General features: G+C 33.5%; 1 protein-coding gene across 1 annotated transcript; it reads right to left on the reverse strand.

The window, feature by feature from the left end:
- Positions 1-7,305: 7,305 nt before the first annotated feature.
- Positions 7,306-15,503, reverse strand: hdhd2 (haloacid dehalogenase-like hydrolase domain containing 2). Its single transcript, XM_028602014.1, has 9 exons — positions 15,406-15,503; positions 12,845-12,954; positions 12,538-12,640; positions 12,279-12,384; positions 10,604-10,688; positions 10,048-10,213; positions 9,717-9,767; positions 9,052-9,115; positions 7,306-7,759 (listed from the first exon to the last, which is right to left on the reverse strand). Exons 2-9 carry the CDS (start codon positions 12,943-12,945, stop codon positions 7,656-7,658), a joined length of 780 nt encoding a protein of 259 aa, XP_028457815.1. The 5' UTR covers positions 12,946-12,954; positions 15,406-15,503; the 3' UTR covers positions 7,306-7,655.
- Positions 15,504-16,537: the final 1,034 nt, after the last annotated feature.

Below are 16,537 nucleotides of genomic sequence, written 5' to 3' on the forward strand. Positions count from 1 at the left end.
AGTGATAAAAGAGTCATAGTATATCAAAAGCATGTAAAAGAAAAAGTGATAAAAAAGTCATAGTATAGCATGTCTAAAAAAGTGATAAAAAGAGTCATAAATAAGTGAAAAAAAAAGAGTCATAGTATAGCATGTCGAAAAAGTGATAAAAAGTCATAGATATAAAAAGATAAAAAGTCATAGTATAGCATGTCGAAAAAAGTGATAAAAGAGTCATAGTATAGCATGTCGAAAAAAAGTCATAGTATAGTATGTCGAAAAAAAGTCATAGTATAGCATGTCGAAAAAAGTGATAAAAGAGTCATAGTATAGCATGTCAAAAAAAGTGATAAAAGAGTCATAGTATAGTATGTCGAAAAAAGTCATAGTATAGCATGTCGAAAAAGTGATAAAAGAGTCATAGTATAGCATGTCAAAAAAGTGATAAAAGAGTCATAGTATAGCATGTCGAAAAAAGTGATAAAAGAGTCATAGTATAGCATGTCGAAAAAGTGATAAAAGAGTCATAGTATAGTATGTCAAAAAAAGTGATAAAAGAGTCATAGTATAGCATGATAAAAAAAGTAAAAGATAAAAGCAGTAAAAAAGAGATAAAAGAGTCATAGTATAGTATGTCGAAAAAATAAAAAGTCATAGTATAGCATGTCGAAAAAGTGATAAAAGAGTCATAGTATAGCATGTAGAAAAAAGTGATAAAAGAGTCATAGTATAGTATGTCGAAAAAAAGTCATAGTATAGCATGTCGAAAAAAGTGATAAAAGAGTCATAGTATAGCATGTCAAAAAAAGTGATAAAAGAGTCATAGTATAGTATGTCGAAAAAAGTCATAGTATAGCATGTCAAAAAAAGAGATAAAAGAGTCATAGTATAGCATATCAAAAAAGTGATTAAAGAGTCATAGTATAGTATGTCGAAAAAAGTGATAAAAGAGTCATAGTATAGCATGTAGAAAAAAGTGATAAAAGAGTCATAGTATAGTATGTCGAACAAAGTAATAAAAGAGTCATAGTATAGTATGTCGAACAAAGTCATAGTATAGCATGTCGAAAACAGTGATAAAAGAGTCATAGTATAGCATGTCGAAAAAAGTGGTAAAATGTCATAGTATAGTATGTCAAAAACAGTCATAGTATAGTATGTCGACCCAAGTCATAGTATAGCATGTCGAAATAAGTGATAAAAAAGTCATAGTATAGCATGTCAAAAAACGAGATAAAAGAGTCATAGTATAGCATGTCGAAAAAAGTCATAAAAGAGTCATAGTATAGCATGTCGAAAAAAGTGATAAAAGAATCATAGTATAGTATGTCGAAAAAAGTGATAAGAGTCATAGTATAGCATGTCGAAAAAAGTGATAAAAGAGTCATAGTATAGCATGTCAAAAAAAGTTATAAAAGAGTCATAGTATAGTATGTCGCACAAAGTCATAGTAAAGTGGTAAAATGTCATAGTATAGTATGTCAAAAACAGTCATAGTATAGTATGTCGACCAAAGTCATAGCATAGCATGTCGAAATAAGTGATAAAAAAGTAAATAGTATAGCATGTCGAAAAGAGATAAAAGAGTCATAGTATAGCATATGGAAAAAAGTGATAAAAGAGTCATAGTATAGTATGTTGACCAAAGTCATAGTATAGCATGTCGAAAAAAGTGATAAAAGAGTCATATTATAGCATGTCGAAAAAAGTGATGAAAGAGTCATATTATATTATGTCGAACAAAGTCATAGTATAGCATGTTGAAAACAGTGATAAAAGAGTTATAGTATATCATGTCGAAAACAGTGATAAAAGAGTCATAGTAAAGCATGTCTGAAAAAAGTGATAAAAGAGTCATAGTATAGCATGTCGAAAAAAGTGATAAAAGAGTCATAGTATAGTAAGTCGAACAAAGTCATAGTATAGCATATTGAAAAAAGTGATTAAAGAGTCATAGTATAGCATGTCGAAAAAAGTGATAAAAGAGTCATAATATAGTATGTCGAACTAAGTCATAGTATAGCATGTCGAAAACAGTGATAAAAGAGTCATAGTATAGCATGTCAAAAACAGTGATAAAAGAGTCATAGTATAGCATGTCGAAATAAGTGATAAAAAAGTCATAGTATACCATGTCTAAAAAGAGATAAAAGAGTCATAGTATAGCATATCGAAAAAAGTGATAAAAGAGTCATAGTATAGCATGTCGAAAAAAGTGATAAAAGAGTCATAGTATAGTAAGTCAAACAAAGTCATAGTATAGCATATCGAAAAAAGTGATTAAAGAGTCATAGTATAGCATGTAGAAAAAAGTGATAAAAGAGTCATAGTATAGTATGTCGAACAAAGTCATAGTATAGCATGTCGAAAACAGTGATAAAAGAGTCATAGTATAGCATGTCGGAAAAAAGTGATAAAAGAGTCATAGTATAGTATGTCGACCAAAGTCATAGTATAGCATGTCAAAAAAAGAGATAAAAGAGTCATAGTATAGCATATAAAAAAAAGTGATTAAAGAGTCATAGTATAGCATGTTGAAAAAAGTGATAAAAGAGTCATAGTATAGCATGTCGAAAAAAGTGATAAGAGTCATAGTATAGCATGTCGAAAAAAGTGATAAAAGAGTCATAGTATAGCATGTCGAAAAAAGTTATAAAAGAGTCATAGTATAGTATGTCGCACAAAGTCATAGTATAGCATGTCGAAAAAAGTGGTAAAATGTCATAGTATAGTATGTCAAAAACAGTCATAGTATAGTATGTCGACCAAAGTCATAGTATAGCATGTCGAAATAAGTGATAAAAAAGTCATAGTATAGCATGTCGAATAGAGATAAAAGAGTCATAGTATAGCATATCGAAAAAAGTGATAAAAGAGTCATAGTATAGTATGTTGACCAAAGTCATAGTATAGCATTTCGAAAAAAGTGATTAAAGAGTCATAGTATAGTATGTCGAAAAAAGTGATAAAAGAGTCATAGTATAGCATGTCGAAAAAAGTGATAAAAGAGTCATAGTATAGTATGTTGCACAAAGTCATAGTATAGCATGTCGAAAAAAGTGGTAAAATGTCTAGTATAGTATGTCAAAAACAGTCATAGTATAGTATGTTGACCAAAGTCATAGTATAGCATGTCGAAATAAGTGATAAAAAAGTCATAGTATAGCATGTCGAAAAGAGATTAAAGAGTCATAGTATAGCATATCGAAAAAAGTGATAAAAGAGTCATAGTATAGCATATCAAAATAAGTGATAAAAAAGTCATAGTATAGCATGTCGAAAAAAGAGATAAGATTCATAGTATACCATATCAAAAAAAGTGATTAAAGAGTCATAGTATAGCATGTCGAAAAAAGTGATAAAAGAGTCATAGTATAGCATGTCAAAAACAGTGATAAAAGAGTCATAGTATAGTATGTCGAAAAAAGTGATAAGAGTCATAGTATAGCATGTCGAAAAAAGTGATAAAAGAGTCATAGTATAGCATGTCGAAAAAAGTTATAAAAGAGTCACAGTATAGTATGTCGCACAAAGTCATAGTATAGCATGTCGAAAAAAGTGGTAAAATGTCATAGTATAGTATGTCAAAAACAGTCATAGTATAGTATGTCGACCCAAGTCACAGTATAGCATGTCGAAATAAGTGATAAAAAAGTCATAGTATAGTATGTCGAAAAAAGTGATAAAAGAGTCATATTATAGCATGTCGAAAAAAGTGATAAAAGAGTCATATTATATTATGTCGAACAAAGTCATAGTATAGCATGTCGAAAACAGTGATAAAAGAGTCATAGTATATCATTTCGAAAACAGTGATAAAAGAGTCATAGTATAGCATGTCGGAAAAAAGTGATAAAAGAGACATAGTATAGTATGTCGACCAAAGTCATAGTATAGCATGTCAAAAAAAGAGATAAAAGAGTCATAGTATAGCATATCAAAAAAGTGATTAAAGAGTCATAGTATAGTATGTCGAAAAAAGTGATAAAAGAGTCATAGTATAGCATGTCGAAAAAAGTGATAAAAGAGTCATAGTATAGTATGTCGAAAAAAGTAATAAAAGAGTCATAGTATAGTATGTCGAACAAAGTCATAGTATAGCATGTCGAAAACAGTAATAAAAGAGTCATAGTATAGCATGTCGAAAAAAGTGGTAAAATGTCATAGTATAGTATGTCCAAAAAACAGTCATAGTATAGTATGTCGACCCAAGTCATAGTATAGCATGTCGTAATAAGTGATAAAAAAGTCATAGTATAGCATGTCAAAAAAAGAGATAAAAGAGTCATAGTATAGCATATCGAAAAAAGTGATTAAAGAGTCATAGTAGAGTATGTCGAAAAAAAGTGATAAAAGAGTCATAGTATAGCATGTACAAAAAAGTGATAAGAGTCATAGTATAGTATGTCGAAAAAAGTAATAAAAGAGTCATAGTATAGTATGTCGAACAAAGTCATAGTATAGCATGTCGAAAACAGTGATAAAAGAGTCATAGTATAGCATGTCGAAAACAGTGATAAAATAGTCATAGTATAGCATGTCGAAAAAAGTGATAAAAGAGTCATAGTATAGCATGTCGAAAACAGTGATAAAATAGTCATAGTTTAGCATGTCGAAAAAAGTGATAAAAGAGTCATATTATAACATGTCGAAATAAGTGATAAAAAAGTCATAGTATAGCATGTCGAAAAAAGTGATAAAAGAGTCATATTATAACATGTCGAAATAAGTGATAAAAAAGTCATAGTATAGCATGTCGAAAAAAGAGATAAAAGAGTCATAGTATAGCATGTCGAAAAAAGTGATAAAAGAGACAGTATAGTATGTTGAAAAAAGTGATAAAAGAGTCATATTATAGCATGTCGAAAAAAGTGATAAAAGAGTCATAGTATAGTATGTCGAAAAAAGTGATAAAAGAGTCATAGTATAGTATGTCGAAGAAAGTCATAGTATAGCATGTCGAAAAAAGTGGTAAAATGTCATAGTATAGTATGTCAAAAACAGTCATAGTATATTATGTCGAAACAAGTCATTGTATAGTGTCGAAAAAAGTTTTTTGACATACTATGACTGAATTTTGTATCACTTTTTTGACATACTTTGCTATGACTTTTTTCATCATTCTATACTATGACTTTTTTATAACTTTTCACGACATACTATACTTTGACTTTTCTGCAAAGTGACTTTTTATCCCTTTTTTCGACATATTATACTGTGACTTTTTTATAAATGTTTTAGTCAGACTAAACTATGAATTTTTTATCACTTTTTTAACATACTATACCATGACCTTTTTCACATACCATACCATGACTTTTTTATCACTTTTTTCCGACATATGCTATACTATAACTTTTTTATGACTTTTTTCGACATAAAATACTATGCCTTTTTTTATTAATTTTATCAACATACTTTCCTATGACTTTTTCATCATACTATACTATGACTTTTCTGCCATACTATGCTATCACTTTTTTACCACTTTTTTTAACATGCTATTCTTTTTTTATATTACTTTTTTATCACTATTTTTGACTTACTATACTATCACTTTTTTCGACATGCTATTTAATGATTTTTTTATCCCTTTTTTTGACATACCATACTATGACTTTTTTCGACATACTATACTATGACATTTTTATGATTTTATCAACATACTATACCATGACTTATTAATCACGTTTTCGACATACTATGACTTTTTTGTCTTACAATTAGAGATGCACCGATTTCAACTTTCTAGGCCGATCCCGATTTCTGATTTTTTCATTGAGTTTGAACTGCCGATACCGATTTTAGCCGATTCCGATTTCATTTTTCATCTGGGGTCTGATAAACAGTAAATTCATCAAAGTCAGTGTGCCCAACACTATTTTCCGATAAACTGTAGCTGTCAAATTTCACCGGACCCTATGTGAGTGCGGTTTTCATGTTCCAGTTTTTCAGCCTCAGAGGGGAGAGAGCGCGTCTGACCGTTCGCCTGAGATCAGTAGAGCAGATGGCTCTGCAGAGCCGTAATTACGACTTTATGACATTTCATAAACAGCTGATTGAGCGGTGGTGCGTTCATGTTGCGCGATGTTAATCATGCGCCGCCCGAGTGCATTTGACCGGCATAAAATCGGCATATGTCAGACTGACCTGCGGGTCGCCGCTCTTGGCCGGTCACGTGAAAATCGGCCAATTCCGGTCACCGGCCGGTCAATTGGTGCATCTCTACTTACAATACTATGACTTTTTTTATCACTTTTTTCGACATACTATGACTTTTCGACATACAATACTATGACTTTTCCATCGTTTTCTTGGACATACTATACTTTGCATTTTTTATCACTGTTTGTCAAAAGTCAAAGTATAGTATGTTGGAAAAAAATAACAGTATAGCATGACAAAAAAAATACTATAATTTATCGAAAAGAAAATTAAAATCATACAAAAGTCAGTATACAGTAGTCAAATTTTATTCATTTAAAAATATTTTTTATTGAATCCTCCAACATATTATTCATTTATCACAACACAAATCAGTTATTAGCATCACAGTTAAAATATACAAGATACACAGCCTATGTACCTATGTACAAAAGATTTATATACCTTTAAAACCACATAATGAAATTAGACAACAAAAATCACAGAAAATCAATAAAAGGAGAAAAAAATTAGATTGCTCCGTTTCTGACGGAAATTCCACCAGATTTCACTAATTTAGACCGGATATCCGTTGCCTTGGGCTTCCTTTGTGTTGGCATTTTAACTCCAGTCAATTTATGTGGACTACGGCTAAACTTTTCTCAGATCTCTGCCATGTAAATCCAGACAGCTAGCTAGACTATCTGTCCAATCTGAGTTTTCTGTTGCACGACTAAAACTTTTGAACGTAAATATCTCTAAAAAGTTATATTATAACATGTCTAACAACAACATAAAAAAGTCATAGTATAGCATGTCAGAAAAAAGTCGTATGTCCAAATAAATTCATAGTAGTATGGAAAAAAAGTACAGCATGTTGAAAAAGTCATTATATATGTTGAAAAAAAGTCATATTATAGCATGTCGAAACAAATCATTACGTTTGAAAAAAAGTCATAGAATGGTATGTCATAATAATGTCATAAAAAGTCATATTATAGTATGTCATAAAAAAAATTCATAAAATTGTCAGCAAGTCATAGTTTTGTATGTCACTATAATATGTCAACAAATTATCAAAAAATCATTGTATAGTATGTCAGAAAATCTGAATAAAGAATAATTATAGGGCTTTCCTAAATAACTTATTTTTTGCTCACACACATTACACACCCTCATATATCAATTATATTTATATATATTTATTTATTCAAACTTATATTCATACATGTGACAACAGATGGTGGGAACTTTTGAAATGCATGCTTTTTCCTTTCACATAACATAATGGACCTGAGACATAACGGACATTATGGACTTTTTATGTAAATGTATCTTTTCGATTTTGGAAGATTACAGGATGGTTATTTTTCCTTTATCGTGCTGAGGGGATCATTTTAGGATGTCTAGGATGAGGGGAATAATTCAATAACTTCCTTCCTTCCATTGTTAACACACCAATAGGCTATAACATTGATAACTGCCGATTCTATGAGAAAATGAAACTGTAGACTTCTGTTGTTCCTTCTATCTTATAGCAGGTTCTTCAGGATGTGTTCAACAGCTTTTGGGAAACTGTCACATGTCAGGTGGGGAGGAGGGTTGATTTTATTCTCATCTCCTTCTCTGTATTTACCTGACAGGAGAGAAAGTGAAATCCCATCAACCACAAAAACAATAATAATTATAATAGAGGATGTCCACAGAGTCTTTAAAAGTTGCTAAATTTAATTTAGTGACAATCTGGGCCCTTAGAAAGTATTGCAAAGTCTTAAACACCATTTCAGGAGGTACAACATTTTGTAGTTTTCTTTTCAATATTTGCCAAGGAGGTTGTATTGTTGTTTGTGTGAATTTAATCATTGCATATAATGTAAAATACACAAAGGCATAATAAAAAGTCATAGTATAGCGTGCTATAAATATATTTCATAATATACTATGCCAGTGAGTGCGCAATGTATGTCCTTTTCAAATGACGTCAAATCTAAAAGGACTAAGGTAAATATTTTACACAGAATACACACACCCACTACACACCTACACAATTAAATCCACGTAAAGTTTAGCACATTACTTATATAGCATATATTAAACTACTTTTGACAAATAAACATATTGAAAACAAGGAACACAATTGAATACCTTGAATAATGGCATTTAGGACTTTTTAAGGGCCCAAGTTGTTGCAATTTTTCAACTTTTAATACTTTTTAAGATTGTGAACACACTACTTTACATAAAAATATTGGCATAAATAATTTAAAATTAAGTTCGTAAGTGCACCTTTGATTGCGATTTAATAGAAGGCTCTGTAGATGCAAAAATAATCGATCATTGAAATTGATTAACCACCTAAAAAAAAACAGATTGTGTTTCTAGCGGTCGTGTATTACTGATATTACTTGCTACTAAAACTTGCATTGTGTTACTCACATCTTGCATCTGAATTATGTTGTATTGATACAGTGCTCCAAGGAATTATCATAAATTAAGACTGTTGTTGTTGTTGTGCTAGCTTAGAATGTATAGGAAATGCAAGTAAATGTGTGTCCCTTATGTAACCGGTTATAACTCTAAGAAGTCTTAAAATACAGTAAAGTAAAGTAAAGTAAAGGCTCTAATTAAAAATAAATGTAGGATTCCTGCATATACCGTGTACTAATTGGATCAGTATTTACTGTAGCTAATGAGATCCAAGGGAAAATACCATGACATGTATAACATAATGAAGACATTACAGTGGAAGAAAAAGATGGAAAGATGAGGAAGAGACAAAAAAAAGAAACACAATTTCTGGTCAATGTGTTGCTGTCAGCAAAGTTAAGGTAGAGACAGTAAAAGGAAGAAGTTGAAGGATAAGAGAAACAACTGAAACTGCTGAGGGATGAGGGATGAGAATAAACTGGAGGAGGACGTTTTTCTTACCGGTTCTGACCAGAATTCCCATCATTCCTGCGTTCTGAGCCCCGCCCACATCATCTCTGGCATCCTATAACAGCAACGGGACACAAACCACAGCAAAGCAACTTTTAATAAATGTGTACATGTTACTACATTCATGTTCCCAGGCTGCCGTGCAAATGGTTATAAGTTGTTTGTAGATTTACTACCTAATAAAGTTTTATTTTATTTGGGGTGGAAGTTCCAACAGAGGAATTTTTCTACAAGTTTATTTAAAGGTGCTGTAGGTAGGATTGGGAAGATCCAGGACTTAGCCCAAAAATTTGAACATCGACTGCTAAAGCCCAAAACGTTCTCTAAGCCCCTCCCCCAACAAGGGAGAATGAATGTGTGTGCATGAGCAGTGATTGACACACAGTTAGACACCCCCCCGCCCTGATTGGTGCAGCTGAACAGGGAGCTGTGGATTTTTGCAAATCGCACTACAGGCTGTAGGTGGTGCCATAGGAGCCAGATTATTTTTGAAATTAACAGCCTTATAGAGTTCTACTGGACAGAAAGTTAGTTTTATAAGTCTTTACCTACTGCACCTTTAATATTGTTATCAAGTATTGAAAAGTAAGTCTCTCCACTAAATGTTTAAATTAACTTAATTGCTCTTAATTAATCACAATTGACAATATACTTACATCACCTATCATGACAGCTTCACTGGGGCTACATCCTAAATCAGACAGAGCCTATTTGAAGGAAGCAACCAAAAGAAAATGAGAAGAGAGGTCTTGTTTAGAGGTTATTCAAGTTTCATAACCATAACTCAACTCACACAAGAAATACAGAAATCTGACTTGCTAAAAATGAACTCTACAGTTAGTCAACAAAAACTTCATATAGAATCATATCTAGAGTTGGATTTCAAGTAACAATGTGTTTTAAAATGTTTGTTATGAATACAAAAGCCTCTTCTCTTTTTTTCCTTGAGGAAAAAGGTGGAAACATGTATAAGTATACATTTCTAACCTGTGTGAAAAAAGTCTGTTCTGGCTTTCCCACCACAGTAGCTTTGCAGTCTGTGGCGTACTCAAGTCCCGTTACAAAGGGGCCGGGGCCGAGGGCCAAACCATCCTTACGTTTGTAGTACCGGGCCTTATGGATGGCGATGAGAGGAGCCCCATCCAGAATCATTCTTGGGGCGGAATACACTTGATTAACAGGCTTCACTGTCTTTATCAATAATAATAAAAATCTTAAAGAAGTGAAGTACTACAAAGTTTAGATGGCATTTTTTTTTACAGAGTTACGGATTTTGGTACTGTTCTATCATAGACTCTGCATTTTAAACTGGTAAAAAAGCTAGATGATAGATGATTTTGACCCACTCTTTAAGGAAATAGCACAGTAGGAAAAAATGAAAGGCAAATTAGAAACTTGACTTTGGTTTCTCATACCAGTGAGAAAAACTAGACTGTAACATAATCTGACCTGTTACGTAACCTCTCAGGAAAACCTCACAATAATTAGAACTCAAATGTTCTGTGGCTGACTGAAGAACGTGTCCTATGAATGAGTTAACCACCTGAAAGCCTTGTTGAGCGTTGGGTAGTTGAAGTGATTAGGAGCGAGTCCGATGACAACAGCGTTTGGCTCTGACGTGTCAATACCTGGAAATGGAAAGACGTACATACATTTGGATTAGTCAATCACTTTTAACTTTACTATGTTTTTGTTTTTTTCATTTAGCTAGTCATTTACTAAGTAATAATAACTACAGATTCACATATCCAACATTGTTTAAGAGGTAGGTTTTTGTTGACACCTAAGAATAGACAGATTGGAATGGACATACCATGAATATCAGCTGACAGCACTGTTAGCAGAGTAATAAACAGTAATTCAACAACAATATTGACAAACAATAATAACAATATCTCGAGGTAACAAAATCTAAAAAGTGATTTTTTTTTATTTTATTTTAAGGTTGTTTGCTATGGTTGCTGAAACAAATGAGTTGCAAAAGAAATAAAAATACAATAAGGAAAAAACACACACACACACACACACACACACACACACACACACACACACACACACACACACACACACACACACACACACACACCTCATGACCTAATCAAATTCTATTAGCAGAGAAAATAGGTTTGCCATCATATTGGTTTATATACAGGCAGTGTTGGACAGGAGCATTATTTAGTAAGCCGTTACAGTAATGTGAATACTTTTTTTTGGCCACAAGTACCCCTACATTCAGGAGCCTACTAGCTTTATTTAGAGTTGGAGGGTGTGTGAACCACGCAGCCGAGGTCAAGACATCCGCCAACCAACACACTCTCACACACAGCCAAGAAAACACACGCACACACACATACAGGTCAGATGACATATGGCTACAAACATATGGACATTGTCAGCATTAAATGTCGGAGTTACATGAAGACAGCTTATTTGTGACTAAGAAAAGTGTGCAACATTAGCCACAAACTGCTTAACACTTAAAAGGTCATGTGTTATTAAAGTCTATATAATGTCTATATGTGATGATGTATGAAATATGTTAATGTTGGCATTACAAGGTATTCAGCGAGAGAAGAGGTAAATGGCACGTTGCAATAATACTGTTATGTAGGTAATAAGCATCAAGTCACTTAGCTGCTGTACTGCGTGAGCTGTGATTGCTGCATATTTACTGCAGATATCAAATCACCCTCTTTATGTCTCTGTACATTAAGACTTTCTGGTATTTACAGCAGCTTTAACATACAGCGTGACATCTGCATATTGACGAAAAAAAAATAGTATCAGGGGTTTTGCTTGCGACGGATTTTGATGCAAAGGGTTGAGGTTAAAGTTTCCTTGACTTTTTAAGATGAAAAAATAATCACAGTGTAAGATATTTTCCATTCTGGCGGACACCTTATTTTGCAATTTGAGTCTTGGTTGAATGAATCATTTCATAAATGTTTTCTAGTAGCAAGTAGTACTAGAAACAAATTAAAACAAATAAGATTTGGCAGTATATGGTATGGTTGTCCCTCCTCTAGGTGAATCAGGAAGAAAACAGACCTTACTCTTCTAAAGAGACCTTACTCTTGCTTGTGATGGAATGCCATTTGCAAATCAGTTTAATTCATTATTACAATAAATGGTTTAGCAACTCTGTTCCGTGGTGTTTGATTTTCCATGTTAAAGTAACACAAGTATGGATAATTCGGACAGCACACACAACTCCGTACCAGTGAAATCTTCCAGCGCGCTGTCCTCCACCAACAGCAGCGGTCTGTGCTGTTTCTGCTCTAACAAACTCCTCGCTGCACTCAGTGAAGTGAAGATCTCTTTTTCCTGGATTCAGAAAAAAAGGTAGCCCTCCACAGGTCAAAGACAGCAAAATAATCACTTTTGTGTTTTTTTTACGAAATCCCCTCATGGGATATTAAAACTTAAACATTACAGTAAGGCATGCACTGAATTACATATGGCTTTGGATGTTTTTACCTGGAGGTCAAAGTTGAGACGTTGCAGTCGTTCCAGTAAGATCCTCTTACTCTCCTTAGTTGTGTTGGTCACAAACTTCACAGCTACAGACGCCTGCCGTAACCTGACAGCACCAGAACACAAAAGCCAACATCCTGCAATTAAAAGCACATTCAGGATTCATATCAATCTATAATAACAACATGAATGACGCAATGATCCCAGAAGACAAGTTTGCTTCAGAAGACGTGCAGCAACATTGTTCATTTCAATTTCATTCATGTAGTGACTCTAGATCCTCCATTCTGGATTGGGGGCTGTTTCCTACCTGTTGAGGGCGTCCTGCGCCCCGGGCACTGCTGTGTCTTCTATGTGCAAAGTTCCACTCAGGTCGATGAGCACGGCCTTCAGAGTCCGTCTGCCCGCCATGCTGGAGACCTGCAGAGGAGGAAACGGTGAACGTGACCCGAGGCTCAGAAAATGTTTTGCAGCTTGTCGAGATGCAGCGGCATGTGGGCATGATGACACAGGTGTCCTGCTTTGGACCCTAATTTCCTCTGACACTTACAATCCACTTGATTTTGCTACACTGTTTACAGAAATTCACTCATATGAAAAGAGTAATAATAATCCTCCCTTCCATTCGGTTGGTGTCATTTTACTTTCACTTACATTGAATGAACATAAAACAGCCCAAAACCTGCAGCCACCAGGCACGCTGTCAGAATAGAGCTGCTTGGAGTGCAGCCTCCGATTAGGATTTTCTAAACTGCTAAATATGACCAAGGTCCGCTGTAAATGGAGCTTTAGTCAGTTTAAAAAAAGCTTGTTCTTTCATAATAATGAATTATTTTAGAGATTAGAGATTCATAATCATAATTCACATAGGTAGTGGCAGAATTGATCAGATTAGTGTGTTGTTCAAACCTACATCAAGACAAAATTAGAGAGGATTATTGATCGGTTTGTCCCCAGAACTGATGGCTTCCTGCCTACACCACAGATTTTGGGATTGTATTTTACTGGTATTTGACTGTATGATCCCCTATTATTTAGACATGCTTGGATTTCTGTCATGTAGTTATCAATGTGATGGTACAATTAATACTCTTAATACCCCCCCCAAAATACACACACACACAATCTATTATTTGTGTTTAGTTCAACTAATAACAGGAAACCGCGCTGATGAAAGTGCCGAGCTGAGAATAAGCTTATTTTTCTGCGTGTGTGTGTGTTTGTGTGTTGTGTGCAGTTGTTAAAGAGAAATCAGGGCTGTAACTATACAAGCTTAACAATTCTGAACGGCACACTGACCTCTGTTGTGTCTGTAGTATTTCGTTTTTTATGTGACTTTATTGTACTTTACATGATCTTTGCATTTTTTAATAACCACAGTTAAGGGTTTATTCAGGTTGTTTCGTTAAATTGTGACCTGAGGAGGTAAACAGCAAGAACAATTGGAAAAGGGAACAGAAAAAATAAGGATATTATTAACATGAAGCCTAATTCATATGAGAGCGTCCCTGTAACATTCCAATAAAACCCCTGTAGAAAGAGAAAGGGTATACTATGTTCTCAATACTATAGTTTACTGTGACCCCATGTTGTGTAAATGAACGTTCAAATACACAGAACCTAATATTAATCTAGAGATCACAAAATCCTCAAAGATTTCCAATGGTGGATTTTAAGGGAAACGTAGGGCTGGGTGATAGGGAGAAAATCAAATATCACTATATTTTTGACCAAATACCTTGATATCGATACTGCAACGATATTGTAGTGTTGACTATTGGTGCTTTCACAAAATATTTACACAATGAGATTTTTGATAAATAATCATCAGTAATTTGGATATAATGACTAAGTGGGTAAAGGCAAATAGTAGAACAGTTACAACAGTCTGGTAAGTTCAGAAAATGACATAAACTTTACTGTAATGCAGCCTTTAAAACCAGGAAAAAACACCACTTATGTCATATAACGATATTACGATATATCTAGTCTCATATCACGATATTGATATAATATCGATATATTGCGCAGCTCTAGGGAAACGTGTATAAAAAGATACATTTATTTCTGTTTGATGTACTGGTGAAGCCATAAAAGTACAAAATCTTGTTATAGGCCTTTTCACAACAAACACAACTGTCACAGCAGCATATGAGCACAGGTGTAACCAAAACAATAAGTAAGCCAGTAAGCCATGCTAGTTACCCAGCATGCCTGGGATGCAGCCATTGTTACTGTCATTAATGACACCTGTGCTGTTCCTAGTATCACAAGTAGAAACGTCTGCTGGGAAAAATGAACATTTAGCCCAGCGTAAGCAATGTCGAGCTTCAGTGAAAAGTTGGAACACGCATACAGAAGATGTTTTATGCTGTAAAGATAAAGTGTTGTTTTTGGTGGTTTTAAAGATTTTAAGATTAAAATGAAAGGGGGAAAGTATAAAGCCTCCGACAGCATCACTAACCCTACAACATCATAATCACGGTATTACTTTTTTTATTCGTTGGTTCTTGTTTTAATTGCACTGGTTTTTATCAACTGAACTGTTAAATGATATTTACTGGCCAAATACATCTCAAAGTAATTACAGTGAGATGACTAATACTTGTCAAACGCTACTACGTGTATAAATCAAACAACTGCAGGGCAGTGACGTTAATCTGTAAACCTGTAGTTATCACTGTTGGAGCTGCATGAATGGTAAAAGCTAAAGTGGCTAAAGTTCATTTAGCTGGGAACTAAAACCTTTCATTTCCGCACACTGAGCGACTTTATTGCTGCTACAACACGTTGCGGTTTTAATTGCACAAACGGCACAATAAACTGAATCAAGTTTACACGTTTAGAAAGTTAGCACACTGCACAGCTAACCTTTAGCAGCAGCAGCAGCAGCAGATCTTTCTCTTGCTTCCTGTTGACGTTTTCTTCTTCGCTGGTGTAAAGGTAGGTTTTAGTCTCCAGGAGCTCAGTCCTCCCACCTGCAGCTAGAAAAAGATAAAAATAAAACAAAACAAAATAGTTAAATGTACACCGGAATTGACAGATAGTAAAAGCCGAATTATTTTTTCTTTTATGGAAAAACCTTTTTCAATAACACGCTTTGATGAAGTTGTTCTCTTTTCTCTATTATAATTATTATTATTATTATTATTATTATTATTATTATTATTATTATTATTATTATTACGGTATTTTTTTTTGTTTTATAATCAGATAAGAGGGTTAACCTTAACCACTTAATCACTCATTAGAATAATAAAAAAAAACATATGTGTCCCATCCCACTAACAACCAACAGATGTATCGCATTAGTGGGTCTTTCAGGGCATTCAGATAGATTTAATATGAGGGGAGGTATTATCAAAATGATAAAAACCTTCTCTCTGCAGGATGCCAGACAACACTGATCAAATCCTCTTTCAACATAGGCAACCTCAAGTGAATAACAGTTTCCCAATGTTGTTTTTTAGTTTTCAGTTTTGGTTTTGGCACAAATATTTTGCAGCTCATCGACTGTAAAAAAACAAAACAAAAAACATGATGTTGGAAAATTAATCTCAAACTATAAATGTCTTTGTTCAGACAACTATCTAAATAAGTACAATTTTTTAATTCCCTTCTGATTAAAACACTATTGCTTTAATGTGATGTTTTGGATTTCATTTCTGTTTTTTTTTTCTTTTACCAACCTCTTTTATTTTTTGGGTTTCTCTCTTTTGGTGTTTTCGTTGGTCCTTGCTGTTGTTGTGAACAAACCTGCAACTTTGCTGGTTACGGAAACTAAAACAGCCGTCATAACAGGCACTTATCTTTGTCTCTATCCACAATTGTGTGTTAGTAAATAACATTAAAATGCACTGAAAATGTTCATTCATTTTTCATTTCAATATTTATTTGGAATTTGTTCTGATGGACATGCTTTTAGGGTGTAAAGTCTCAAACCATTAGTTTATTTATTTTTTCCTTTAAATTGAAGATTTATTCCATCACAGCTATGTTAAAA

This window comes from Perca flavescens, chromosome 16 (assembly GCF_004354835.1).
Source record: "Perca flavescens isolate YP-PL-M2 chromosome 16, PFLA_1.0, whole genome shotgun sequence".
NCBI classification, from domain to species: Eukaryota; Metazoa; Chordata; class Actinopteri; order Perciformes; family Percidae; genus Perca; species Perca flavescens.